The sequence below is a fragment of the Gobius niger genome (genome assembly GCF_951799975.1).
Source record: "Gobius niger genome assembly, chromosome: 6".
Taxonomy (NCBI): domain Eukaryota; kingdom Metazoa; phylum Chordata; class Actinopteri; order Gobiiformes; family Gobiidae; genus Gobius; species Gobius niger.
The window spans coordinates 38,670,949-38,697,908 of NC_136857.1; the positions used below are offsets into that span (position 1 = coordinate 38,670,949).

Consider the following 26,960-nt stretch of genomic DNA (forward strand, 5'->3'; position numbering starts at 1 on the left):
AGCGTCAGCAGACCTCAGTAAGTCCTTCACTAAGACCTGCTCCAGCCCCAGCAGACCTCAGTAAGTCCATCACTAAGACCTGCTCCAGCCCCAGCAGACCTCAGTAAGTCCAACACTAAGACCTGCTCCAGCCCAGCAGACCTCAGTAAGTCCTTCACTAAGACCTGCTCCAGCCCCAGCAGACCTCAGTAAGTCAACACTAAGACCTGCTCCAGCCCCAGCAGACCTCAGTAAGTCCTTCACTAAGACCTGCTCCAGCCCCAGCAGACCTCAGTAAGTCCAACACTAAGACCTGCTCCAGCCCCAGCAGACCTCAGTAAGTCCAACACTAAGACCTGCTCCAGCCCCAGCAGACCTCAGTAAGTCCTTCACTAAGACCTGCTCCAGCCCGCAGCAGACCTCAGTAAGTCCATCACTAAGACCCTGCTCCAGCCTCAGCAGACCTCAGTAAGTCCATCACTAAGACCTGCTCCAGCCCCAGCAGACCTCAGTAAGTCCTTCACCATCACTAAGACCTGCTCCAGCCCCAGCAGACCTCAGTAAGTCCATCACTAAGACCTGCTCCAGCCTCAGCAGACCTCAGTAAGTCCATCACTAAGACCTGCCCCAGCAGACCTCAGTAAGTCCATCACTAAGACCTGCTCCAGCCTCAGCAGACCTCAGTAAGTCAATGGTTTCAAATGGTGCTTGGTGCTTAGAAAAAGTTCTCATGTTTGTGGATATTTCCAGATGTTCCTCTGACTTACCGTGTTCCTCCTGTGGTTCCTCTGCTCAGTGTGATGGACGCAGGTCGACTCTTCTACACCGACAACTCCCAGTCCATGAAGAGAGACCACATGGTGCCGGTGCTCAAGTCCTTCACCCAGGTCTGACACTTTTCCATAAACATCTCCAAATGTCCAAAGCCACCTCCAAACTCCTCCTGCGTCTCTCCTCAGTCCGCCGTGAACCATCTGAAGGTGGGCTTCATGCCCCCGGTGGAGGACATCGGTCTGGAGCCGCTGCTGGTCCGGTTCGAGTTCTCGGTGCGGGACCTTCAGGGCGGGACGGTCTCCGGGCTGGACTTCAACATCACGGTTCTCCCGGTGGACGATCAGAAACCCCAGGCCTTCTCCAACGTGGTGCGCGTGGAGGAAGGCGGAGCGGCGTTCCTGACGGAGGAGCACCTGGTGGTGAGGGATAGGGACAGCCCCGAGGAGAAGCTGAGCCTCCGCATCCTGAAGGAGGCGCGGCACGGGACGCTGGAGCTGCAGGGGCAGACGCTGAGGCGAGGGGACAACTTCACCCTGCTGGACCTGAGGGCGCTGAGGGTCAGGTATCTACAAACACGTCCAAACATCTACAAACATCTACAACATCTACAAACATCTACAACAACTTCACCCCGCTGGACCTGAGGGCGCTGAGGGTCAGGTATCTGCACATCCAAGCATCTACAAACATCTACAACAACTTCACCCTGCTGGACCTGAGGGCGCTGAGGGTCAGGTATCTACAAGCACGTCCAAACATCTACAAACATCTACAACATCTACAAACATCTACAACAACTTCACCCTGATGGACCTGAGGGCGCTGAGGGTCAGGTATCTACAAGCACGTCCAAACATCTACAAACATCTACAACATCTACAAACATCTACAACAACTTCACCCTGATGGACCTGAGGGCGCTGAGGGTCAGGTATCTACAAGCACGTCCAAACATCTACAAACATCTACAACATCTACAAACATCTACAACAACTTCACCCTGATGGACCTGAGGGCGCTGAGGGTCAGGTATCTACAAACACGTCCAAACATCTACAAACATCTACAAACATCTACAAACATCTACAAACATCACAAAACATCTACAAACATCTACAAACACGTCCAAACATCTACAAACATCTACAACAACTTCACCCTGCTGGACCTGAGGGCGCTGAGGGTCAGGTATCTACAAGCACGTCCAAACATCTACAGACATCACTAAACATCTACAAACATCACTAAACATCTACAAACATCACTAAACATCTACAAACATCACTAAACATCTACAAACATCACTAAACATCTACAAACATCTACAAACATCACTAAACATCTACAAACATCTGCAACAACTTCACCCTGATGGACCTGAGGGCGCTGAGGGTCAGGTATCTACAAACACGTCCAAACATCTACAAACATCTACAAACATCTACAAACACGTCCAAGCATCTACAAACATCTACAACAACTTCACCCTGCTGGACCTGAGGGCGCTGAGGGTCAGGTATCTACAAACATCACAAAACATCTACAAACATCTACAAACATCTACAAACATCTACAAACATCACAAAACATCTACAAACATCTACAAACACGTCCAAACATCTACAAACATCTACAACAACTTCACCCTGCTGGACCTAAAGGAGCTGAGGGTCAGGTATCTACAAACACGTCACTAAACATCTACAACAACTTCACTCTGCTGGACCTAAAGGAGCTGAGGCTCAGGAATCCAACACTTCCAGACACTTTCAAACATCTCCTAACATCACTAAACATTTACAAACACCCCTAGAACATCTCCTAACATCTCCAAACATCAATACACATCTACAGTACAAACATCTTGAACAACTGGACCTGAGGGCGCTGAGGGTCAGGTCAGGACCTTCTCCCCGTCTGACCTCCCTCGCTCTGTGTTTGTCAGGTATCTCCATGACGACTCGGAGACCACGGCGGACGAGATGGAGCTGAGCGTCTCTGATGGGACCAACTCTGTGGAGCTGCTGCTGCATCTGCAGGTACAGGACCTCGTTCTGGAACATCCGGTGATAATGTGAGCTGGAGGAGAGGCCGTTTTGGAAAGATCTCCTCAGATCTTTCTTCTGTGAGGTGACTGGTCCAGCAAGAGATGTTACCCAGAAACCAACTCCCGTTACCATGGTTACCACAGCAGTATTGTTCCTATAGCCGTTAGCATGTAGCCTCAAACGTCGTGAACTCTGACCGATCCAGATGTTTTCAGCTGTTGTCCACATGTGGGTTTCCTTCGTTTCCCTCAGATTCTGCCGATGAACGACGAGGCTCCGGTCCTGGGGCGCCTCCTGCTGGACGCTCTGGTCTGTAACGAGTCCGGGTCGGTCCGGGTCTCCCTGGACCATCTCCGGGCCTCGGACCGGGACTCGGAGGACCTGCGCCTGGTCTACATGCTGGCCCGCGCACCCCGCTTTGGAACCCTGCAGAGATCCGGCCTCAACGTGGACCGATTCACCCAACAAGACCTGGTCCAAGGCCTGGTCCAGTACAGACACTCAGGTACAGACACTCAGGTACAGACACTCAGATACAGACACTCAGGTACAGACACTCATGTACAGACACTCAGGTACAGACACTCAGGAACTGACACTCATGTACAGACACTCAGGTACAGACACTCAGGTACAGACACTCAGGTACAGACACTCAGGTACAGACACTCAGGTACTGACACTCAGGTACAGACACTCAGGTACTGACACTCAGATACTGACACTCAGGTACTGACACTCAGGTACAGACACTCAGGTACAGACACTCAGATACAGACACTCATGTACAGACACTCAGGTACAGACACTCAGGTACAGACACTCAGGTACAGACACTCAGGTACAGACACTCAGGTACTGACACTCATGTACAGACACTCAGGTACTGACACTCAGGTACAGACACTCATGTACAGACACTCAGGTACAGACACTCAGGTACTGACACTCATGTACAGACACTCAGGTACAGACACTCAGGTACAGACACTCAGATACAGACACTCAGGTACAGACACTCAGGTACTGACACTCAGGTACAGACACTCAGGTACAGACACTCAGGTACTGACACTCAGGTACAGACACTCATGTACAGACACTCAGGTACAGACACTCAGGTACAGACACTCAGGTACAGACACTCAGGTACAGACACTCATGTACAGACACTCAGGTACAGACACTCAGGTACAGACACTCAGGTACAGACACTCATGTACAGACACTCAGGTACAGACACTCAGGTACAGACACTCAGATACTGACACTCAGGTACAGACACTCAGGTACAGACACTCAGGTACAGACACTCAGGTACTGACACTCAGGTACAGACACTCAGGTACTGACACTCAGGTACAGACACTCATGTACAGACACTCAGGTACAGACACTCAGGTACAGACACTCAGGTACAGACACTCAGGTACAGACACTCATGTACAGACACTCAGGTACAGACACTCAGGTACAGACACTCAGGTACAGACACTCATGTACAGACACTCAGGTACAGACACTCAGGTACAGACACTCAGATACTGACACTCAGGTACAGACACTCAGGTACAGACACTCAGGTACAGACACTCAGGTACTGACACTCAGGTACAGACACTCAGGTACAGACACTCAGGTACTGACACTCAGGTACAGACACTCAGATACAGACACTCAGATACAGACACTCAGATACAGACACTCAGGTACTGACACTCAGGTACAGACACTCAGGTACAGACACTCAGGTACTGACACTCAGGTACTGACACTCATGTACAGACACTCAGATACAGACACTCAGGTACTGACACTCAGATACAGACACTCAGGTACAGACACTCAGGTACAGACACTCAGGTACTGACACTCATGTACAGACACTCAGGTACTGACACTCAGGTACTGACACTCATGTACAGACACTCAGATACAGACACTCAGATACAGACACTCAGGTACTGACACTCAGATACTGACACTCAGGTACAGACACTCAGGTACAGACACTCAGGTACTGACACTCAGGTACTGACACTCATGTACAGACACTCAGATACAGACACTCAGGTACTGACACTCAGATACAGACACTCAGGTACAGACACTCAGGTACAGACACTCAGGTACTGACACTCATGTACAGACACTCAGGTACAGACACTCAGGTACAGACACTCATGTACTGACACTCAGATACTGACACTCATGTACAGACACTCAGATACAGACACTCAGATACAGACACTCAGGTACTGACACTCAGATACTGACACTCAGGTACAGACACTCAGATACTGACACTCATGTACAGACACTCAGATACAGACACTCAGATACAAACACTCAGGTACAGACACTCAGGTACAGACACTCAGGTACAGACACTCAGGTACAGACACTCAGATACAGACACTCAGGTACTGACACTCAGATACAGACACTCAGGTACTGACACTCAGATACTGACACTCAGATACAGACACTCAGGTACAGACACTCAGGTACAGACACTCAGGTACTGACACTCAGGTACTGACACTCATGTACAGACACTCAGGTACAGACACTCATGTACTGACACTCAGGTACAGACACTCAGGTACTGACACTCAGGTACAGACACTCATGTACTGACACTCAGGTACAGACACTCATGTACTGACACTCAGGTACAGACACTCAGGTACTGACACTCAGGTACAGACACTCAGGTACAGACACTCAGGTACAGACACTCATGTACTGACACTCAGGTACAGACACTCATGTACTGACACTCAGGTACAGACACTCAGGTACAGACACTCAGGTACAGACACTCAGGTACAGACACTCAGGTACAGACACTCAGGTACAGACACTCATGTACTGACACTCAGGTACAGACACTCAGGTACAGACACTCAGGTACAGACACTCAGGTACTGACACTCAGGTACAGACACTCAGGTACAGACACTCAGGTACAGACACTCAGGTACTGACACTCAGGTACAGACACTCAGGTACTGACACTCATGTACAGACACTCAGGTACTGACACTCAGATACAGACACTCAGATACAGACACTCAGGTACAGACACTCAGGTACTGACACTCAGGTACAGACACTCAGGTACAGACACTCAGGTACTGACACTCAGGTACTGACACTCAGGTACAGACACTCAGGTACTGACACTCATGTACAGACACTCAGGTACTGACACTCAGGTACAGACACTCAGGTACTGACACTCAGGTACTGACACTCAGGTACAGACACTCAGGTACAGACACTCATGTACAGACACTCATCTACAGACACTCAGGTACTGACACTCAGGTACAGACACTCAGGTACAGACACTCAGGTACAGACACTCAGGTACAGACACTCAGGTACAGACACTCATGTACTGACACTCAGGTACAGACACTCAGGTACAGACACTCATGTACTGACACTCATGTACTGACACTCAGGTACTGACACTCAGGTACAGACACTCAGGTACAGACACTCAGGTACTGACACTCATGTACTGACACTCAGGTACAGACACTCAGGTACAGACACTCAGGTACTGACACTCAGGTACTGACACTCAGGTACAGACACTCAGGTACAGACACTCAGGTACAGACACTCAGATACAGACACTCAGGTACAGACACTCAGGTACTGACACTCAGGTACAGACACTCAGGTACAGACACTCAGGTACAGACACTCAGGTACTGACACTCAGGTACTGACACTCAGGTACAGACACTCAGGTACTGACACTCAGGTACAGACACTCAGGTACAGACACTCAGGTACTGACACTCAGGTACAGACACTCAGGTACTGACACTCATGTACTGACACTCAGATACAGACACTCAGGTACAGACACTCAGGTACAGACACTCAGGTACAGACACTCAGGTACAGACACTCAGGTACTGACACTCAGGTACAGACACTCAGGTACTGACACTCAGGTACTGACACTCAGGTACAGACACTCAGGTACTGACACTCAGGTACTGACACTCAGGTACTGACACTCATGTACAGACACTCAGGTACTGACACTCAGGTACAGACACTCAGGTACAGACACTCAGGTACAGACACTCAGGTACAGACACTCAGGTACAGACACTCAGGTACTGACACTCAGGTACAGACACTCAGGTACAGACACTCAGGTACAGACACTCAGGTACAGACACTCAGGTACTGACACTCAGGTACTGACACTCAGATACAGACACTCAGGTACAGACACTCAGGTACAGACACTCAGATACTGACACTCAGGTACAGACACTCAGGTACTGACACTCAGGTACAGACACTCATGTACTGACACTCAGGTACAGACACTCAGGTACAGACACTCAGGTACTGACACTCAGGTACAGACACTCAGGTACAGACACTCAGGTACAGACACTCAGGTACAGACACTCAGGTACTGACACTCAGGTACAGACACTCAGGTACTGACACTCAGGTACAGACACTCAGGTACAGACACTCAGGTACAGACACTCAGGTACTGACACTCAGGTACAGACACTCAGGTACAGACACTCAGGTACAGACACTCAGGTACAGACACTCAGGTACTGACACTCAGGTACTGACACTCAGGTACTGACACTCAGGTACTGACACTCAGGTACAGACACTCAGGTACTGACACTCATGTACTGACACTCAGGTACAGACACTCAGGTACTGACACTCAGATACTGACACTCAGGTACAGACACTCAGGTACTGACACTCAGGTACAGACACTCAGGTACTGACACTCAGATACAGACACTCAGGTACAGACACTCAGGTACAGACACTCAGATACTGACACTCAGGTACAGACACTCAGGTACAGACACTCAGGTACAGACACTCAGGTACTGACACTCAGGTACAGACACTCAGGTACAGACACTCAGGTACTGACACTCAGGTACAGACTCTCAGGTACAGACTCTCAGACACTCAGGTACAGACACTCAGGTACAGACACTCAGGTACTGACACTCAGGTACAGACACTCAGGTACAGACACTCAGGTACTGACACTCAGGTACAGACACTCAGGTACTGACACTCAGGTACAGACACTCAGGTACAGACACTCAGGTACTGACACTCAGGTACTGACACTCAGGTACAGACACTCAGGTACTGACACTCAGGTACAGACACTCAGGTACAGACACTCAGGTACAGACACTCAGGTACAGACACTCAGGTACAGACACTCAGCGTCTTCCTTCAGGGGAGGAGGTCGGAGCGTCTGACCTCAAACGTCGGGAACTCTGACCTATAAGAGAATACTAAACGTCTTCCTTCTTCAGGGGAGGAGGTCGGAGCGGCCGTGGTCGTGGACACCGTGACGCTGATCATCTCCGACGCTGAGGCCGGTCAGACGGACGGCTGTTGTCACGGAGACGCCCCGCCCCCTCCCGTCCCGCTGCACGGGTCACTTCCTGTTTACGACCTGAACGTGACCATACTTCCTGTCAACAACCGGCCCCCGGTGGTCACTGTGGGTAAGTGCACGGAAACGCTCTCCGTGGGTCATTACAAAGCTCTACATTTAATCCCGAGAGACATTAATTCTACGTTTCTTCTTCTCAAAAACACAAATAAAAATGAACCCTTTCCCTTAAAACCTTCCACGTCAGGCTCTTTGTTCTCTGTCCAGGGCCGGAGCTGCTGTCGGTGGAGGAGGGGGCCGTCGGGTGCCTCAGTGGGCGGGTCCTGGGCGCCACGGACCTGGACACGCCCCCCGATGACATCACCTTCCACCTACTGACTCCGCCCATCCACGGCTTCATCGAGAACACGCTGCCCTCTGCTGGATCAGAGAAGAGCCGCGCGGGGATCCCAGTCGGTCCGTCAGCTCCAGATTCAATTATTAATTAATTTATAATAAATTAAATAGCTTTACGTATATTTTAACCGTTCATAAGCGTTAAGGGGATTCCCTTTTGCAAAACGGACCTCAATATCGTCAAAAACTGAATGATATAAATTGTCACGTTTTGTAAATAAATAAATAGTTGTTTTTTTAATTGAAAACTGTAATAAAACATTAAATAATAACATTGAAAAATTGTATTGGAAATGTTATAAAAAAAATTAATAAAATGAAAGTAAAGTAAGTAAGATATTGGGTGTGTTTACTGTTGTAAATGTTCAAATTACTATAATTTAAATTAAAAGTAAAATTAAATAAGATATAATATCAAATTATCAAATGAACTGAATTGAATAAAAAAATCTAATGCAAGCAGAAGTGAAATAAAAATAATAATAAAGGATTAACTCAAATCAAACAATGAAGGTAAAATAAATAAAACTGTGTAAAATATATTTTGAAATTAAAATTGTATAATTGTAAATTGAAATAATAAAAAAATAAAATGGGAAATAAAAAATAAAAAAACATAAGACAAAAGAGTTGAATGAAAATTATTAGAATAAAAAAACAATTTAAAAAATATGAAGCCGATTTAAAAGTGTTTTTGTTTGTGTGCGTACAGTATTTACAAAATCAAATGTTCAAATTACTTTAATTTAAATTAAAAGTAAAAATAAAATAAATAAGACATAAAATCAAATGAAGTAAATTGAATAAAAATATATAATGTAATGTAAGTAGAAGGGAAATAAAAAATAATTAGAAAGGATTAACTCAAATGAAAAAATAAAGGTAAAATAGTTTGTGAATTAACTAAAAGGGTAATTTTCCTTATACTCGTTGGTCGAAAACAAATATATGTCTGCAACAATAACAGTGAACATACTTAACATCCTGAACATACTTAACATACTGAACATACTTAACATACTTAACATACTTAACAAACTGAACATACTGAACATACTTAACATACTTAACAAACTGAACATACTGAACATACTTAACATACTTAACAAACTGAACATACTGAACAAACTGAACATCCTGAAGGACGAGTGTAACAGCCTCAGAGTTCATGTTTAACACAGAAATATCCTATAACATATAATCGCTCTAAGTTTTTACTCGTTTTTTCCCAGAATCCTTCAGTCTGACGGAGCTGAACGGCGGCTTCATAAACTACGTCCAGTCGCGACACAAAGGGGCGGAGCCGACGGCGGATCAGCTGACCCTGTTCGCCAACGACGGCCTTCATCGCTCCGCCCCCTCCGCCGTCTACGTCATCATCACGCCGACCAATGACGAGGCTCCGGTCCTGCACCTGCGCAACTTCACCGTGAGAAACGTTTAAACTCGCGCTTTACCAGGTTTATTATTTATCCCACGCTTATTCATTCACACCGAGAGGGCGCGGTCATCCAAATATGGTCATTTCCTTTGTGGGAGGCAGCAGCGGCTAAACACCAGGTTTTCACTCATCGAGCTTTGAACCAAAAAACAGACATTATTTATTTAGGTTTATTAACCCCTTAACTCCCACCTGAACCGAGCACATTTTCTCCTTTTTGGCTTTACCCCAATCCAAAAGCTTCTGGAAAAAAGCTGTGAAAATAGCAGCAAAACTGAGACGAAAACAATGATGGAAATGTGACAAAAAAGAGACAAAAAATGTATGAAAAAGTGGCAAAAATGTCACAAAAATGTCACAAGAAATTGACCAAAAATGGACAAAAATGTGACAAAAAAATGATTAAAATTTGACAAAGAAAATGACCAAAATGTAACAAAAACTTTTTGACAAATTGACAAAACAATGAAAAAAAAAGTGTCAAAAAATGAAAAAAAAATGAAACAAATTTGACAAAATGTGACAAAAAAAATGACAAAAATGGGATAAATAATTGACGAAAAAATGACAAAAATATGTGCCAAAAAAGTTTTAAAAATGAGTTGAATACCCAACAAAAAAATGATGGAAAAAAAATGTGATGACGTGAGGAAAAAGATCCTCTCGGTTCAGGCGGGAGTTAAGAGGTTAAACTAGCAGGAAAGAACAAAATGTTTAACCTGAAATGTGTCATTTACAATAAGAATAAAAACAGCAATATATATATACGTATATATATATATATATATATATATATATATATATATATATATATATATATATATATATATATATATATATAGTCTTCGCTGCATTTGGTCTTCGGTGCCTGAGCTGGATCCAATGGAGGTCTGAGTCATGAAGGTGTTCAGAGGAACTGTCCTTCAGGATGTTCTGGAGGGTCTGCAGTGTGGCCATGTCCCGCCTCTCACTCACAGATTGGACCTTTTCTGCACCTGCTCCAGTTCCCCTGACAGGTTCTCAGAGAGGCCGGCCCACACAGGACTGGCCTCCTCCAGCACAGGTCTGATCAAGATCATTTTGAGGACATCAGAGGGAAGTCCAGCTCTCCTGGCCACACTCAGGTATATCCTGGGGCGTGTTTTAGAAAGCATGTCCTGCACATGAGCGTCCCAGGAGAGGTCAGATGATATCTGGACAAGCAGTTTGAAGGTGGTGACTCTGCTGCCAGACCACTGACCTGAGGCGGGGGAGGGCAGGAGACTCTCTCCTGGCTCTGACCAGCATGTCCTTAGTCTTTGTTCCTATTATACATCAAACAAACAACACTATAGTTGTTTACAGGTTTTTCACTAATAACTACTTTATTCAAACACGAAACAAGATCCAAAATCCCTCTGGGCAAATGTTTGGAGCTTCCACTTTTCTGTTTTCCATGAAGTCTCGTATGAAACGGCCTCTCTCTCTTTCTCTGAACAAGAAATAAAACTGTGGAGTTTCAAAAACAAGTTCCTTTTTCCAAGTATAATATAACTCCCAAATGCTAATGCTGCAGGTCCTCGATCAGCTCAACCTCTTAACTCCCACCCCCGTTTCTTGACTGGAGAGCTATAGGTCAGAGTAACACCTTATTTGAAAGCTAAGACCAGCAAAACTGATCTTTTTCCTTGCTTTGTCGCCATGTTGTGCTTTTTTTTAGCACATTTTTACAACTTTTTTAGCATTTTTCGACATCCATCACTTTTTTAGCATTTTTTCTATTGCTTTATCATTTTTTTTCTCCCTTTTTTGTCAGCTTTTTCTCGTATTTTTGTAAATATTTTGTAGCCGTTTTGATGTTTTTGTTGTTGCGCTTTCCTTGTTTTTGTCTCGTTTTTTGTCGCCTCTTTCCAGAAGTTTTCCGTTTTGAGTAATGACGAGCTGGAGAAAATGTGTGTTGGATCTGTGTCCATCCTTCAGGTGGTGGAGGGCGGCCGTGTGGACATGTCCCCGTCTCTGTTGGACGCCTCAGACCTGGACGTTCCTCTGGATCCTCTGACCTTCAGCGTCCGAGTCCTGCCCCGACACGGCCGCCTCGTCAGCACCTCCTCTCTGCAGCAGGGGGCGCCGCTGAGCGTGGAGGAGTTCACCCTGGAGGAGCTCAGGCAAGGTACGACTATATAAGTGCAGATACATCCCAGGCTCAGGCACTGGGAGAGCGAAGAGCAGAGACTCTGCAAACATCTCGGTTCATCTGCACAGGAAACTGAAGTTAAATGTGACTAAATGATGCTTTAATTTCAGTCCTCTTCTCGCCTCCGCTCAGGTCTGAGGCTGCAGTTCCTCCACGACGGCTCCGAGACGCTGCAGGACTCTCTGGAGCTGAGTTTGTCCGACGGAGAGCGCTCGGTCCTGGGCACGGCCTTCATCACGGTGGTCCCGGTGGACGACCAGACGCCGGCGCTCCTGCGGTAACGGCGGCCTCGTCCTGTCTGACATCACTTCATCACATCGCTCACACATCAGCTCCTTTAGGCAGGAAATGGAAACAGAAAAGGCACTAAACTTATAGCATTATTTTTATATTTACAGTATGTCAGTAATCTACAGCAGAACATTCTAATTGATATTTATGTACTTATATACATATATACTAAAAAAATGGAGGGTGAAAAAAAATGATAATTTTGTCAGAGAAAAGATAATTTGTGGTGTAAAAAAAAGAATAATAATTTACACCACTAATTATCTCGGGATAAAAAACAAAATAATACAAAAATAAGAAATGTAAAAAAAAAAACATTTTTTGCACATTTTGTGCAAAAATATTTTTTGAATTAAAAAAAAAATTCAAAGAAGGGAAAAGAGATAATTTTAAATTTAATTTGTGGTGTAAAAAAAAATTAATAAATTAAAAAAATATATATATTTTTTTGTTTTGTTTACATATATGTGCATTTCTTCCCAACATTTTTTTTTTCTTTTTCACCCCCCATTTTTTTTCTCGGATCCGTAATATACACGCATTCCAAATTATTATGCAAAACAGTTAAACTCATGGATGGTTTTGTGTCTCAGACGCCTGTGATCATTAGTTTTCAGGTTCAGCCCAGTTAAGGATGTTCCACTTTATTAAGCAGATCATAATTTTCAAGCAATAAGTGAAAGAAAAAGGATCTTTCTGCTGATGAAAAGTGTGAAATAGTTGAATGTCTTGGTCTAGGTATGAAAACCTTCGATATTTCATGAAAGATTAAGCGTAATCATCGAACTGATGAGAGATTTGTGGATGATTCAGACACACTCGGGTTTGTGCAGATAAAGGCACAGTGAGGACGGTTTCTGCCAGACAAACACATCAGATTAAGAGAACAGCAGCTACAAAGCAGCAGACTCTGGAGTCTCCCGAACATGAAGGTGTTGGACCCTCCAGAGGCTGATCACTGATGAGGCCGTGTAGCCCTGGATGGTCAGATCATTGGAGTAGTGGATGTTGGTGAATGGCCACCATGTCCCAACAAGGCTGTGACGTCAGTAAGGAGGGGGCGGAGTCATGGTGAGAGAGCTGGTCAGTCCCTTTAGGCCCTTTTAGGCTCCCTGAAGGTGTGAAAATGACCTCTTTCTGACTGACCACTTTCTTCTATGCTACAAAAAGAAGAGCCGTGTTTTCCCGAACCAGATCCTCTTCATGCATGACAACGCACCATGTCCTGCTGTAAAGAAAACCTCTGCATCACTGGCTGCTATGGGCATAAAAGGAGAGAAACTCATGATGTGGACCCCCTCCTCCCCTGACCTCAGCCCTATTGAGAACCTTTGGAGCCTCAACAAGAAAAACTTCTCTGAGTGTGGGAGGCAGTTTTCATCCAAACAGCAGCTCTGAGAGCCTGTTCTAACATCCTGTAAACAAATCCAGCAGAAACTGTCCAAACACTCACAGGTTTAGTGGCTTTTAGGATTCTGAAGCTGCTCCTCTGTTGTCGCCTGACCTGTTTTTGCTGAAACGCTCCGACCTGCCCGCTGACAGTGGAGCGCGTGGGTGAGGCGGTGATGTGGACAGTGTGGACAGCGCGTGGGTGCGTCGGCCGCGGCCCCCGGAGCCCCGGAGCCGGGCCCCGAGCGCCGCGCTCAATGAGGCGCTCACATGTGAGAGCCGCTGGAGCGTGCGGGGCCACATGTCGCGCCGTCACGGCCAGTTGAACCGTTTAGTCTCTCGCTCGCCGCCCGCTTACATTTTTAATCAGCGGGGGCTCTGGACTGTCCCGCCGCGGCCCCCGAGTGGATGAAAGATTTACGCCGCTGTGGAGGAACAGGGCGCTCTGGCAGCTGCTCCGCCCCAGCGCCGGCGCCTCCTCCTGGGCCTCGCCGCTCCGCCCCCCCCCCCGCGCTCCCAACACGCACAGACCTAAACCTGTGACCCCCCCCCCTTTACTCAGGGCTGGACTGGGACCGAAAAACCGCCCTGGACTCTGAACAATCCGTCCCACATTTGTGTAGATGTGACACTTCCACAAACACATATTTTAACCTCTCACTCCCCGCCTGAACCAAGTGCATTAACTTCAGTTCAGCTTTACCCAAATCTAAATCTATAACGCCTCACTTGAACGCCTACAAAAGTGATGGTAACTTTCTCATGTTGTTGCCACTTTTTTGTCACACTTTTGTTGCTTTTTCGTGACTTGTTTTGTGGCTTGTCGAGGTGTTTTTTATGTCACGTTTTCGTTCTTTTTTTTTTTCACCTTCCCAGCGAGTTTTTGTTCCGTTTGCCTCCTTGTTTTTGTCACTATTTTCATGGTTTTCATTCAAGCTTCTAGATTTGGGTAAAGCTTGGTTAATGTAATGTTGTGGTTATGGCAAGAGGTTGAGGAGACCGGTGGCCCTAGAGCCGGTGGCCCCTCTGTGCTCTTCCAGAATACAGGACATATGGCCAGTCCGCCCCTGGCTTTACTCAAATCTGAAAGCTTCTCAACTGGAGAGCAACAGCGTAACGCCTCATTTGAAAGCTAAGACCGCCAAAAGTGATCGTAACTTGGTAGCACTTTATTTTACACTACCCTTGATACATTGTACCTAACTAGCATCCATCCATTTTCTTCCACTTTTCCGTTTCCGGGTCGTTAAGGTGGCGGCTCCAGGAGGGGTGGGTTAGATACACAATGGAATAATGTTACCTAAGGGTCTTGTGTCCTATTACACAATGTACCTACAAAGTACTAATACAAGTTATTCCATTGTGTGTTTAACCCCTTAACTCCCGCCTGAACCGAGCACATTTTCTCCAGTTTGGCTTTACCTCAATCCAAAAGCTTCTGGAGAAAAGGTGTGAAAATAGCGACAAAACTGAGACGAAAACAATGATGGAAATGTGACAAAAAAGTGACGAAAAATTTATGAAAAAGTGGCAAAAATGTCAAAAGAAATTAACAAAAAGTTTACTAAAAAATGACAAAAATGTGACAAAAAATGATAAAAAAAGTGACATAAATGAGTTGAACACCCAACAAAAAAATGATGGAAAAAAATGTGATGACGTGAGGAAAAAGCTCCTCTCGGTTCAGGCGGGAGTTAAGAGGTTAACCCAAGTTATTGCAGATTGTTACAAAGCAGATTGCATTGTTCTAAATTTAATTAGGGACAATGTATCAAGGTACAGTAAAATAAAGTGTTGCCCGTAACTTTTTTGTCACGTTGTGCCATAAAACACCGATGCATTATTTTTTTTGTTTTTTTATTTTTATTTTTAAGCCAAACTGGAGAGAAGGCGCTCGGTTTAGGCGAGGGTTAAGAGCACATGCGACACATCGATACAGTCGATTGTTGTGTCTGATGGTTAATAACTAAGCTTCATATAAGGCGCCTCAGACTCTTCTGGCATTTTCTGTTGACGAGCAAAGCACTCTGGGTAAAAAAGTGTGCCGAGCAGCCCTGACCTCCTCCACAGCCTGGGACTCGTCTACATTTAGAAGCTCTTTTTCTTTTACAGATCTTCTTCCTGATAGATTTACTGAGGTTTATTCACTCGTACCTTTTTTCATCAATTTTTTCATTTTTTCATCACATTTTTGTCTTTTTTTCATCACATTTTTGACTTTTTTTCATCACATTTTTGTCTTTTTTTTCATCCATTTTTTGACTTTTTTTCATCATTTTTTTCTTTTTTCATCACGTTTTTGTAATTTTTTTCATGACTTTTTTTTTCATCTAATTTGACATTTTTTTGTTTGTTTTTTTGGTCATTTTTGTCAAATTTTTCTCGTTTTTTCGTTACTTTTCAGTTGCTTTTTTGTGACTTTTTCATCCTTGTTTTCGTCTTCTTCTATTTTATTTTTTTTAGATTTGGTTGAAGTGGAGCTGTAGAAAATGTGCTCCGTCCAGGTGTAAGAGGTGAACAAGAGGAACTTCAATCTGCATCAGGAGGAAACATTTCAGTGAACCTCAGTTTTTGCAGTTGATCCAGGGTTTCGGGCACATTTCCTGAGGTTTATTCCCTCGTACCTCGTTTATTCTAAAACCCGTCTGAGCGAATGTAACGTGTGGCAGAGTAAACCTGCCCTGTCCATTATTTAGACTGGGGGGGGGGGGCTCCTGGAGAACAGGGGGCTCTGGCAGCGCTGCCTCCCCAGCCCCGGCGCCTCCTCCTGGGCCGCCGTGTTGACAGTTTTCCCGTGACGGAGCGGCGTGTGGCGGCCGACAGATGTTTGCAGATGTTCAGAGCCCACAGCTGCTCCGCTGCTCCGGCTACATCCACCGGGAGTTCCCCAAGGACCGCTCCTCACTCCCCCGCTCTCCCCCCACATCCCCGTCTCTCACACAAACAAACCCCCACCAGCCGACTCTCGTTCACCCATGAGCGCACGCTTTACGGCTCACGTCGGAGCAGGAGGATCCACTTTGTGCGGCTCGCGGTTTTTGAGTTTATAAAGTGAGCAAGATCCCAACTTCAGTATCTAACGATGTTCCAATAAATCCATACGTTCAAACCTGGTGCTTTCCATAAATCCATTATCTCGTCTTTGAAACTCAAAGTATAGAAGATTTCAGCCATTTTTACACAAAACATGCCGTATTTCCATAAAAGTACGTGAGGATTAATAACAGGAGCCAAAGGGAATTGTGAAAATGTTGTTTTTCATTATCACAGAACAACAGAGCGCTCCCCACAGTGAGAGAGTCTCTGGTTGGATTCCCGAGATGATTCTGCTCGTGGTTGTTCACGTCATCGGGAAAGATTCACATTTGACAGGGTTGGATTTTAACCTCTTAAGCCCCGCTTTAACAGAGCGCCACATCTCTGCTGTTTTAGTCACACATTTTTGTCATTTTCTTCATCACATTATTGTCAGTTTTTGTTACTTTTTTGTATTTTTTTCATCACATTTTTGTTACTGTTTTGTCATTTGGTTATTTTTTTTTCATCGCCTCTTTGTCTTTTTTTCATCAAATTTTTGTCTTTTTTTAATCACATTTTTGTCTTTTTTTCATCACATTTTTGTCTTTTTTTCATCCATTTTTTTTCTTTTTTTCATCACATTTTTTTCTTTTTTTCGTCATATTTGTCTTTTTTTCATCACATTTTTGGTCTTTATTTTCATCACATTTTTGTAATTTTTTTATCACATTTTTGTAATTTTTTTTATCACATTTTTGTCATTTTTTCATCACTTTTTTGTAATTTTTTTCATGACTTTTTTTGCTTTTTTTTCATGTCATTTGACTTTTTTTTTTTTTTTTTTGACATTTTTGTCAAATTTTTCTCGTTTTTTCGTTACTTTTCAGTTGCTTTTTTGTGACTTTTTCATCCTTGTTTTCGTCTTCCTCTATTTTGACATATTTTTCAAGAAGCTTTTAGATTTGGTTGAAGTGGAGCTGTAGAAAATGTGCTCCGTCCAGGTGTAAGAGGTTAACAAGGTTCCAAGAGGAACTTCAATCTGCATCAAGAGGAAACATTTCAGGAAACCTCGGTTTGATGATGTTTGTTGATCCAGGGTTTCGGGGCCACATGTCTTTAAAGGCTCAGTTTCTGTCGTGACTTTCTCCTGATGGAAAAGGAAAAACAGAAAGATCCTCATATTGATGGTGGTCGGGATGTTGAGCTGCTGAGGAGGGACGCAGAGATTCAGTCAGATCCTTATGGAACTGAAGGATCCTCTGCTCCCAATGACCAGAGGTTCCTCAGTCTGTAACATCTGTAACATCTGCACCTCCTGCAGCTCCATTGTTCCACTGAAGCTCATTATGGCGCCCCCGCTCTGTGAAGCAGAAACATCTCAGGTGGATCAGTAACCATGGAGACCATCTGGACCATCAAGGTCACATTCATCATCAGAGAATCAAACGTTCTTCACCTTTTTCACTTTATTGTTTTCAATAAAAGTCTCACTCCCGTTTCTTCTCGTTCTTCTTGGAACCTTGTTAAGATCCAACCATGACAAATGTGATTTTGTTTTTGCATCAGGACTGTTGTAGCGTCTCTTCCTATCACAAGGACTTGTGTCATAACTCTGGGCTTCAGGAGACAGTCATGTGACCGTAGAGCTGAGGGAGAAGACCCTGGGCTTTGGGACAGTGTTGGTTTCTGGTTCATCTCTCTGTAACGGCTCGTCATTTCCACATGAAACCAAGTCCAAAACCCGCGTGTGGATTAAAGTCCTGACTGTTGCTCTTGTAGGAACTCGGGTCTGGAGCTGGACTGGGGTCAGACCAGGCTCTTGTCCAGTCTGGTCCTGGAGGCCGAAGACCGAGACACAGACCCAGGCCTCGTCTATTACATCCTCAACACGGCGCCGCGAGAGGGGGAGCTGCACCTGAAGGTACGAAGGTCACTTTTTCGTCAATTTTTTCGATTTTTTTTTGTCCATATTTTTTTCACTTTTTTGTCACTTTTTCGCCAAATTATTCACATTGTTTTGTCAAATTCTTATCACTTTTTCGTATATTTTTTTCTCAATTTTTTGTCAAATTTTTGTCAATTTTTGTAATTTTTTGGTAAATTTTTCATCAATTTTTTCCCACTTTTTTCACATTTTCATCCTTGTTTCCGTCTCAGTTTTGTTGCTATTTTCACACCTTTTTTTCCAGAAGCTTTTGGATTGGGGTAAAGCTGGAGAAACTGGGCTCGGTTCAGGTGGGAGTTAAGAGGTTAACACGTTTATCCTGGGGTTTATCCAGGAAGTGACTCCAACATGTCTGTGTCGTCCCAGGTCTGTCCCGCGCTCATTCATTCACACTGACATGTTCGGTATCCACGTGTAGCACGAAAGACGCTGTAATCCAAATATGGGCATTTCCTGTGTGGGAGAGAATGTTAATCTGTGTTATTCCCCATGGTGTTCACGTTTTCTTTTGTTTGTTTTTTACAGATCTAATTCCAAAAAACAAGGAGAAATCATTAATTATACAGATTCTAGTTTTTCCAAAACTAAACCAGATCCAAAATCCCTTTGGAGCTAACATGTCACAGAATAAAACACCTTAACCTCTTACCCCCCGCCTAAACCAAATGCATTCTGTGTGACACCTCATTTGAAAGCTAAGACCCACAAAACTGACCGTTTTCCTCACGTTGTTGCTGTGTTGTTGAGTTTTTTTTGTTGAATTTTTCAACATTTTTGGTGCTTTTTTCCCAAGAAGCTTTTGGATTGGGGTAAAGCCAAACTGGAGAAAATGGGATCCGTTCAGGTGGGAGTTAAGAGGTTAAATCCACATAAAAACTGAAAATGGCAGAAAACTTGCATGTCTCGTCAGTTTCACATTTCCACGTTTTCCTCTAAACTCAGCTCGTCTCAGCTAAAATATTGATCTGACTGAGCTCCTTTTCCTCGAGTCAAAAGAGCTTTACCTGAGCTGTTTATGAAGACGCAGAATAACAGCGGCCCCAGCACAGAGCCCTGTGGGACAGAGCCCTGTGGGACAGAGCCCTGTGGGACAGAGCCCTGTGGGACACCCTGTGGGACAGAGCCCTGTGGGACACCCTGTGGGACAGAGCCCTGTGGCACAGAGCCCTGTGGGACAGAGCCCTGTGGGACAGAGCCCTGTGGGACAGAGCCCTGTGGGACAGAGCCCTGTGGGACAGAGCCCTGTGGGACAGAGCCCTGTGGGACAGAGCCCTGTGGGACACCCTGTGGGACAGAGCCCTGTGGGACAGAGCCCTGTGGGACAGAGCCCTGTGGGACAGAGCCCTGTGGGACAGAGCTCTGTGGGACAGAGCCCTGTGGGACAGAGCCCTGTGGGACGCCCCTTCATCGCTCGCTTCTCTCGTCTCCAGAGCGGCTCTGATTGGGCGGCGCTGTCTCCGGGGCAGAACTTCTCTCAGACCGACGTGGAGATGAACCGGGTCCGTTACGTCCACGTGGGGGTCGGAGGTCACGGCGTCGGGGTCAGAGGTCACGACAGCTTCAGGTTCACCCTCAGCGACCGGACCAACGAGTCTCCGGTTCAGACCTTCCACATCTCCGTCCGGACTCAGCACAGAGGTAACGGGTTTGTCACGGGTCAGAGGGGTTTGTCACCTCCTCTGGTACCACACGGTCCTCTGGTACCACACGGTCCTCTGGTACCACACGGTCCTCTGGTACCACACGGTCCAGGTGACAGCTGAAGAACCTTTGGGGCGTGTCTCCTCAGGGCGGCTGCAGCTGCAGACTGGCTCCGCCCGGGTCACAGAGGGTCAGAGGCTGGTCCTGAACTCGGACCTGCTCCTGGCGCTGGACTCTGGGCCTCCAGGGGGCGTGGCCTACAGCATCACGGCGCCGCCTCGGCTCGGCACGCTCAGCCTCGTCAGCGCCCCCGGTGTCCCGCTGTGGAACTTCACCCAACTGGACGTGACGGCTCAGAGAGTGTGTTACACTCACGACAACAGCCACCAGGGGGAGACAGACTCCTTCAGGTCAGTGTTATACTAACGTCAGCCACCAGGGGGAGACAGACTCCTTCAGGTCAGTGTTATACTAACGTCAGCCACCAGGGGGAGACAGACTCCTTCAGGTCAGTGTTATACTAACGTCAGCCACCAGGGGGAGACAGACTCCTTCAGGTCAGTGTTATACTAACATCAGCCACCAGGGGGAGACAGACTCCTTCAGGTCAGTGTTATACTAACATGAGCCACCAGGGGGAGACAGACTCCTTCAGGTCAGTACTAACATGAGCCACCAGGGGGAGACAGACTCCTTCAGGTCAGTACTAACATGAGCCACCAGGGGAGACAGACTCCTTCAGGTCAGTGTTATACTAACATGAGCCACCAGGGGGAGACAGACTCCTTCAGGTCAGTGTTATACTAACATGAGCCACCAGGGGGAGACAGACTCCTTCAGGTCAGTACTAACATGAGCCACCAGGGGGAGACAGACTCCTTCAGGTCAGTACTAACATGAGCCACCAGGGGGAGACAGACTCCTTCAGGTCAGTGTTTTACTAACATGAGCCACCAGGGGGAGACAGACTCCTTCAGGTCAGTACTAACATGAGCCACCAGGGGGAGACAGACTCCTTCAGGTCAGTACTAACATGAGCCACCAGGGGGAGACAGACTCCTTCAGGTCAGTGTTTTACTAACATGAGCCACCAGGGGGAGACAGACTCCTTCAGGTCAGTACTAACATGAGCCACCAGGGGGAGACAGACTCCTTCAGGTCAGTGTTTTACTAACATGAGCCACCAGGGGGAGACAGACTCCTTCAGGTCAGTGTTATACTAACATGAGCCACCAGGGGGAGACAGACTCCTTCAGGTCAGTACTAACATGAGCCACCAGGGGGAGACAGACTCCTTCAGGTCAGTGTTTTACTAACATGAGCCACCAGGGGGAGACAGACTCCTTCAGGTCAGTGTTATACTAACATGAGCCACCAGGGGGAGACAGACTCCTTCAGGTCAGTGTTATACTAACATGAGCCACCAGGGGGAGACAGACTCCTTCAGGTCAGTACTAACATGAGCCACCAGGGGGAGACAGACTCCTTCAGGTCAGTACTAACATCAGCCACCAGGGGGAGACAGACTCCTTCAGGTCAGTGTTATACTAACATCAGCCACCAGGGGGAGACAGACTCCTTCAGGTCAGTGTTATACTAACATGAGCCACCAGGGGGAGACAGACTCCTTCAGGTCAGTGTTTTACTAACATGAGCCACCAGGGGGAGACAGACTCCTTCAGGTCAGTGTTATACTAACATGAGCCACCAGGGGGAGACAGACTCCTTCAGGTCAGTGTTATACTAACATGAGCCACCAGGGGGAGACAGACTCCTTCAGGTCAGTGTTATACTAACATGAGCCACCAGGGGGAGACAGACTCCTTCAGGTCAGTGTTATACTAACATGAGCCACCAGGGGGAGACAGACTCCTTCAGGTCAGTGTTATACTAACATGAGCCACCAGGGGGAGACAGACTCCTTCAGGTCAGTGTTATACTAACATGAGCCACCAGGGGGAGACAGACTCCTTCAGGTCAGTACTAACATGAGCCACCAGGGGGAGACAGACTCCTTCAGGTCAGTACTAACATCAGCCACCAAGGGGAGACGGACTCCTTCAGGTCAGTACTAACATGAGCCACCAGGGGGAGACAGACTCCTTCAGGTCAGTGTTATACTAACATCAGCCACCAGGGGGAGACAGACTCCTTCAGGTCAGTACTAACATCAGCCACCAGGGGGAGACGGACTCCTTCAGGTCAGTACTAACATCAGCCACCAGGGGGAGACGGACTCCTTCAGGTCAGTACTAACATCAGCCACCAGGGGGAGACAGACTCCTTCAGGTCAGTGTTATACTAACATCAGCCACCAGGGGGAGACAGACTCCTTCAGGTCAGTACTAACATCAGCCACCAAGGGGGGACAGACTCCTTCAGGTCAGTGCCAACACCTGGTTAGAGGAAAAAGGTTGTTCTACATAACATCACCTTGACCTGGCGAGCCTGTCCAGCCCCTTCGTGCACCTCGAAGACCTCACAGTGCGCTCCTCGTCAGCGGGAAAGTCTAAGCTATAATCTGCGATTAGAAACACAATGTCTCTGATTCTTTTAAAAATATTCCCGACATATTTCCCAGCTCTATTCTCTCTCCGTGGTTTCTCTCTCCGTGGTTTCTCGGTCTGTAGTTTCTCGGTCTGTAGTTTCTCGGTCTGTAGTTTCTCGGTCTGTAGTTTCCTGGTCTGTGGTTTTTCTCTCCGTAGTTTCTCGGTCTGTAGTTTCTCGGTCTGTGGTTTCTCGGTCTGTAGTTTCTCAGTCTGTAGTTTCTCAGTCTGTAGTTTCTCGGTCTGTAGTTTCTCGGTCTGTAGTTTCTCGGTCTGTAGTTTCTCAGTCTGTAGTTTCTCAGTCTGTAGTTTCCTGGTCTGTAGTTTCTCAGTCTGTAGTTTCTCGGTCTGTAGTTTCTCGGTCTGTAGTTTCTCAGTCTGTAGTTTCTCGGTCTGTAGTTTCTCGGTCTGTAATTTCTCGGTCTGTAGTTTCTCAGTCTGTAGTTTCCTGGTCTGTAGTTTCTCAGTCTGTAGTTTCTCAGTCTGTAGTTTCTCAGTCTGTAGTTTCTCAGTCTGTAGTTTCTCAGTCTGTAGTTTCTCAGTCTGTAGTTTCTCAGTCTGTAGTTTCTCAGTCTGTAGTTTCTCGGTCTGTAGTTTCTCGGTCTGTAGTTTCTCGGTCTGTAGTTTCTCGGTCTGTAGTTTCTCGGTCTGTAGTTTCCTGGTCTGTGGTTTCTCAGTCTGTAGTTTCTCGGTCTGTGGTTTCTCGGTCTGTAGTTTCTCAGTCTGTAGTTTCTCGGTCTGTAGTTTCCTGGTCTGTAGTTTCTCGGTCTGTAGTTTCTCGGTCTGTAGTTTCTCAGTCTGTAGTTTCTCAGTCTGTAGTTTCTCGGTCTGTAGTTTCTCGGTCTGTAGTTTCTCGGTCTGTAGTTTCTCGGTCTGTAGTTTCTCGGTCTGTAGTTTCTCGGTCTGTAGTTTCTCGGCCTGTAATTTCTCGGTCTGCAGTTTCTCAGTCTGTAGTTTCTCGGTCTGTAGTTTCTCAGTCTGTAGTTTCTCGGTCTGTAGTTTCTCGGTCTGTAGTTTCTCAGTCCGTAGTTTCTTGGTCTGTGGTTTCTCGGTCTGTAGTTTCTCGGTCTGTAATTTCTCGGTCTGTGGTTCTCTCTCCGTAGTTTCTCGGTCTGTAGTTTCTCAGTCTGTAGTTTCTCGGTCTGTGGTTTCTCGGTCTGTAGTTTCCTGGTCTGTAGTTTCTCGGTTTGTAGTTTCTTGGTCTGTAGTTTCTTGGTCTGTAGTTTCCCGGTCTGTAGTTTCTCGGTCTGTAGTTTCTCGGTCTGTAGTTTCTCGGTTTGTAGTTTCTTGGTCTGTAGTTTCTTGGTCTGTAGTTTCCCGGTCTGTAGTTTCTCAGTCTGTAGTTTCTCGATCTGTAGTTTCTCGGTCTGTAGTTTCTCGGTTTGTAGTTTCTTGGTCTGTAGTTTCTCGGTCTGTAGTTTCTCGGTCTGTAGTTTCTCGGTCTGTGGTTTCCCGGTCTGTAGTTTCTCGGTCCGTAGTTTCTCGGTCTGTAGTTTCTCGGTCTGTGGTTTCCCGGTCTGTAGTTTCTCGGTCTGTAGTTTCCTGGTCTGTAGTTTCTCGGTCTGTAGTTTCCTGGTCTGGGGTTTTTCTCTCCGTAGTTTCCCGGTCTGTAGTTTCTCGGTCTGTAGTTTCTCGGTCTGTAGTTTCCTGGTCTGTAGTTTCTCGGTTTGTAGTTTCCTGGTCTGTAGTTTCTCGGTCTGTGGTTTCTCGGTCTGTAGTTTCTCGGTCTGTGGTTTCTCGGTCTGTAGTTTCCTGGTCTGTAGTTTCTCGGTTTGTAGTTTCCTGGTCTGTAGTTTCTCGGTCTGTGGTTTCTCGGTCTGTGGTTTCTCGGTCTGTGGTTTCTCGGTCTGTAGTTTCTCGGTCTGTGGTTTCTTGGTCTGTAGTTTCCCGGTCTGTAGTTACCTGGTCTGTAGTTTCTCGGTCTGTGGTTTCTCGGTCTGTAGTTTCTCGGTCTGTGGTTTCTCGGTCTGTAGTTTCTCGGTATGTAGTTTCTCGGTCTGTAGTTTCTCGGTCTGTAGTTTCTCGGTCTGTAGTTTCTCGGTCTGTAGTTTCTCGGTCTGTGGTTTCTCGGTCTGTAGTTTCTCGGTCTGTAGTTTCTCGGTCTGTAGTTTCTCGGTCTGTAGTTTCTCGGTCTGTAGTTTCTCGGTCTGTAGTTTCTCGGTCTGTGGTTTCTCGGTCTGTAGTTTCTCGGTCTGTAGTTTCTCGGTCTGTAGTTTCTCGGTCTGTAGTTTCCTGGTCTGTAATTTCTCGGTCTGTAGTTTCTCGGTCTGTAGTTTCTCGGTCTGTAATTTCTCGGTCTGTAGTTTCTCGGTCTGTAGTTTCTCGGTCTGTAGTTTCTCGGTCTGTAGTTTCTCGGTCTGTAGTTTCTCGGTCTGTAGTTTCTCAGTCTGTAGTTTCTCAGTCTGTAGTTTCTCGGTCTGTAGTTTCTCGGCCTGTAATTTCTCGGTCTGTAGTTTCTCAGTCTATAGTTTCTCGGTCTGTAGTTTCTCAGTCTGTAGTTTCTCGGTCTGTAGTTTCTCGGTCTGTAGTTTCTCAGTCCGTAGTTTCTTGGTCTGTGGTTTCCTGGTCTGTAATTTCTCGGTCTGTGGTTCTCTCTCCGTAGTTTCTCGGTCTGTAGTTTCTCAGTCTGTAGTTTCTCGGTCTGTGGTTTCTCGGTCTGTAGTTTCCTGGTCTGTAGTTTCTCGGTTTGTAGTTTCTTGGTCTGTAGTTTCTTGGTCTGTAGTTTCCCGGTCTGTAGTTTCTCGGTCTGTAGTTTCTCGGTCTGTAGTTTCTCGGTTTGTAGTTTCTTGGTCTGTAGTTTCTTGGTCTGTAGTTTCCCGGTCTGTAGTTTCTCGGTCTGTAGTTTCTCGGTCTGTGGTTTTTCTCTCCGTAGTTTCTCGGTCCGTAGTTTCTCGGTCTGTAGTTTCTCGGTCTGTGGTTTCCCGGTCTGTAGTTTCTCGGTCTGTAGTTTCCTGGTCTGTAGTTTCTCGGTCTGTAGTTTCCTGGTCTGGGGTTTTTCTCTCCGTAGTTTCCCGGTCTGTAGTTTCTCGGTCTGTAGTTTCCTGGTCTGTAGTTTCTCGGTTTGTAGTTTCCTGGTCTGTAGTTTCTCGGTCTGTGGTTTCTCGGTCTGTAGTTTCTCGGTCTGTGGTTTCTCGGTCTGTAGTTTCCTGGTCTGTAGTTTCTCGGTTTGTAGTTTCCTGGTCTGTAGTTTCTCGGTCTGTGGTTTCTCGGTCTGTGGTTTCTCGGTCTGTGGTTTCTCGGTCTGTAGTTTCTCGGTCTGTGGTTTCTTGGTCTGTAGTTTCCCGGTCTGTAGTTACCTGGTCTGTAGTTTCTCGGTCTGTGGTTTCTCGGTCTGTAGTTTCTCGGTCTGTGGTTTCTCGGTCTGTAGTTTCTCGGTCTGTAGTTTCTCGGTCTGTAGTTTCTCGGTCTGTAGTTTCTCGGTCTGTGGTTTCTCGGTCTGTAGTTTCTCGGTCTGTAGTTTCTCGGTCTGTAGTTTCTCGGTCTGTAGTTTCTCGGTCTGTAGTTTCTCGGTCTGTAGTTTCTCGGTCTGTGGTTTCTCGGTCTGTAGTTTCTCGGTCTGTAGTTTCTCGGTGTGTAGTTTCTCGGTCTGTAGTTTCCTGGTCTGTAATTTCTCGGTCTGTAGTTTCTCGGTCTGTAGTTTCTCGGTCTGTAGTTTCTCGGTCTGTAGTTTCTCGGTCTGTAGTTTCTCGGTCTGTAGTTTCTCGGTCTGTAGTTTCTCGGTCTGTAGTTTCTCGGTCTGTAGTTTCCTGGTCTGTAGTTTCCTGGTCTGTGGTTTCCTGGTCTGTGGTTCTTCTCTCCGTAGTTTCTCGGTCTGTAGTTTCTCGGTCTGTAGTTTCTCGGTCTGTAGTTTCTCGGTCTGTAGTTTCTCGGTCTGTAGTTTCTCGG

The 26,960-nt window shown here is 46.3% G+C and overlaps 1 protein-coding gene across 1 annotated transcript in view; it reads left to right on the forward strand.

Moving 5' to 3' along the window:
* frem1b (Fras1 related extracellular matrix 1b) overlaps positions 1 to 26,960 on the forward strand; it is a gene marked incomplete at its 3' end in the record, with an annotated part of 95,584 nt that overhangs the window by 45,386 nt on the left and 23,238 nt on the right. Inside the window, 12 exon segments of the mRNA XM_079559057.1 lie at positions 776 to 866; positions 939 to 1,315; positions 2,699 to 2,792; positions 3,054 to 3,306; positions 8,153 to 8,347; positions 8,503 to 8,691; positions 9,864 to 10,060; positions 12,032 to 12,221; positions 12,378 to 12,522; positions 18,723 to 18,864; positions 20,319 to 20,526; positions 20,678 to 20,939. Of these exon segments, the coding sequence (XP_079415183.1) occupies positions 776 to 866; positions 939 to 1,315; positions 2,699 to 2,792; positions 3,054 to 3,306; positions 8,153 to 8,347; positions 8,503 to 8,691; positions 9,864 to 10,060; positions 12,032 to 12,221; positions 12,378 to 12,522; positions 18,723 to 18,864; positions 20,319 to 20,526; positions 20,678 to 20,939 (2,343 nt within the window).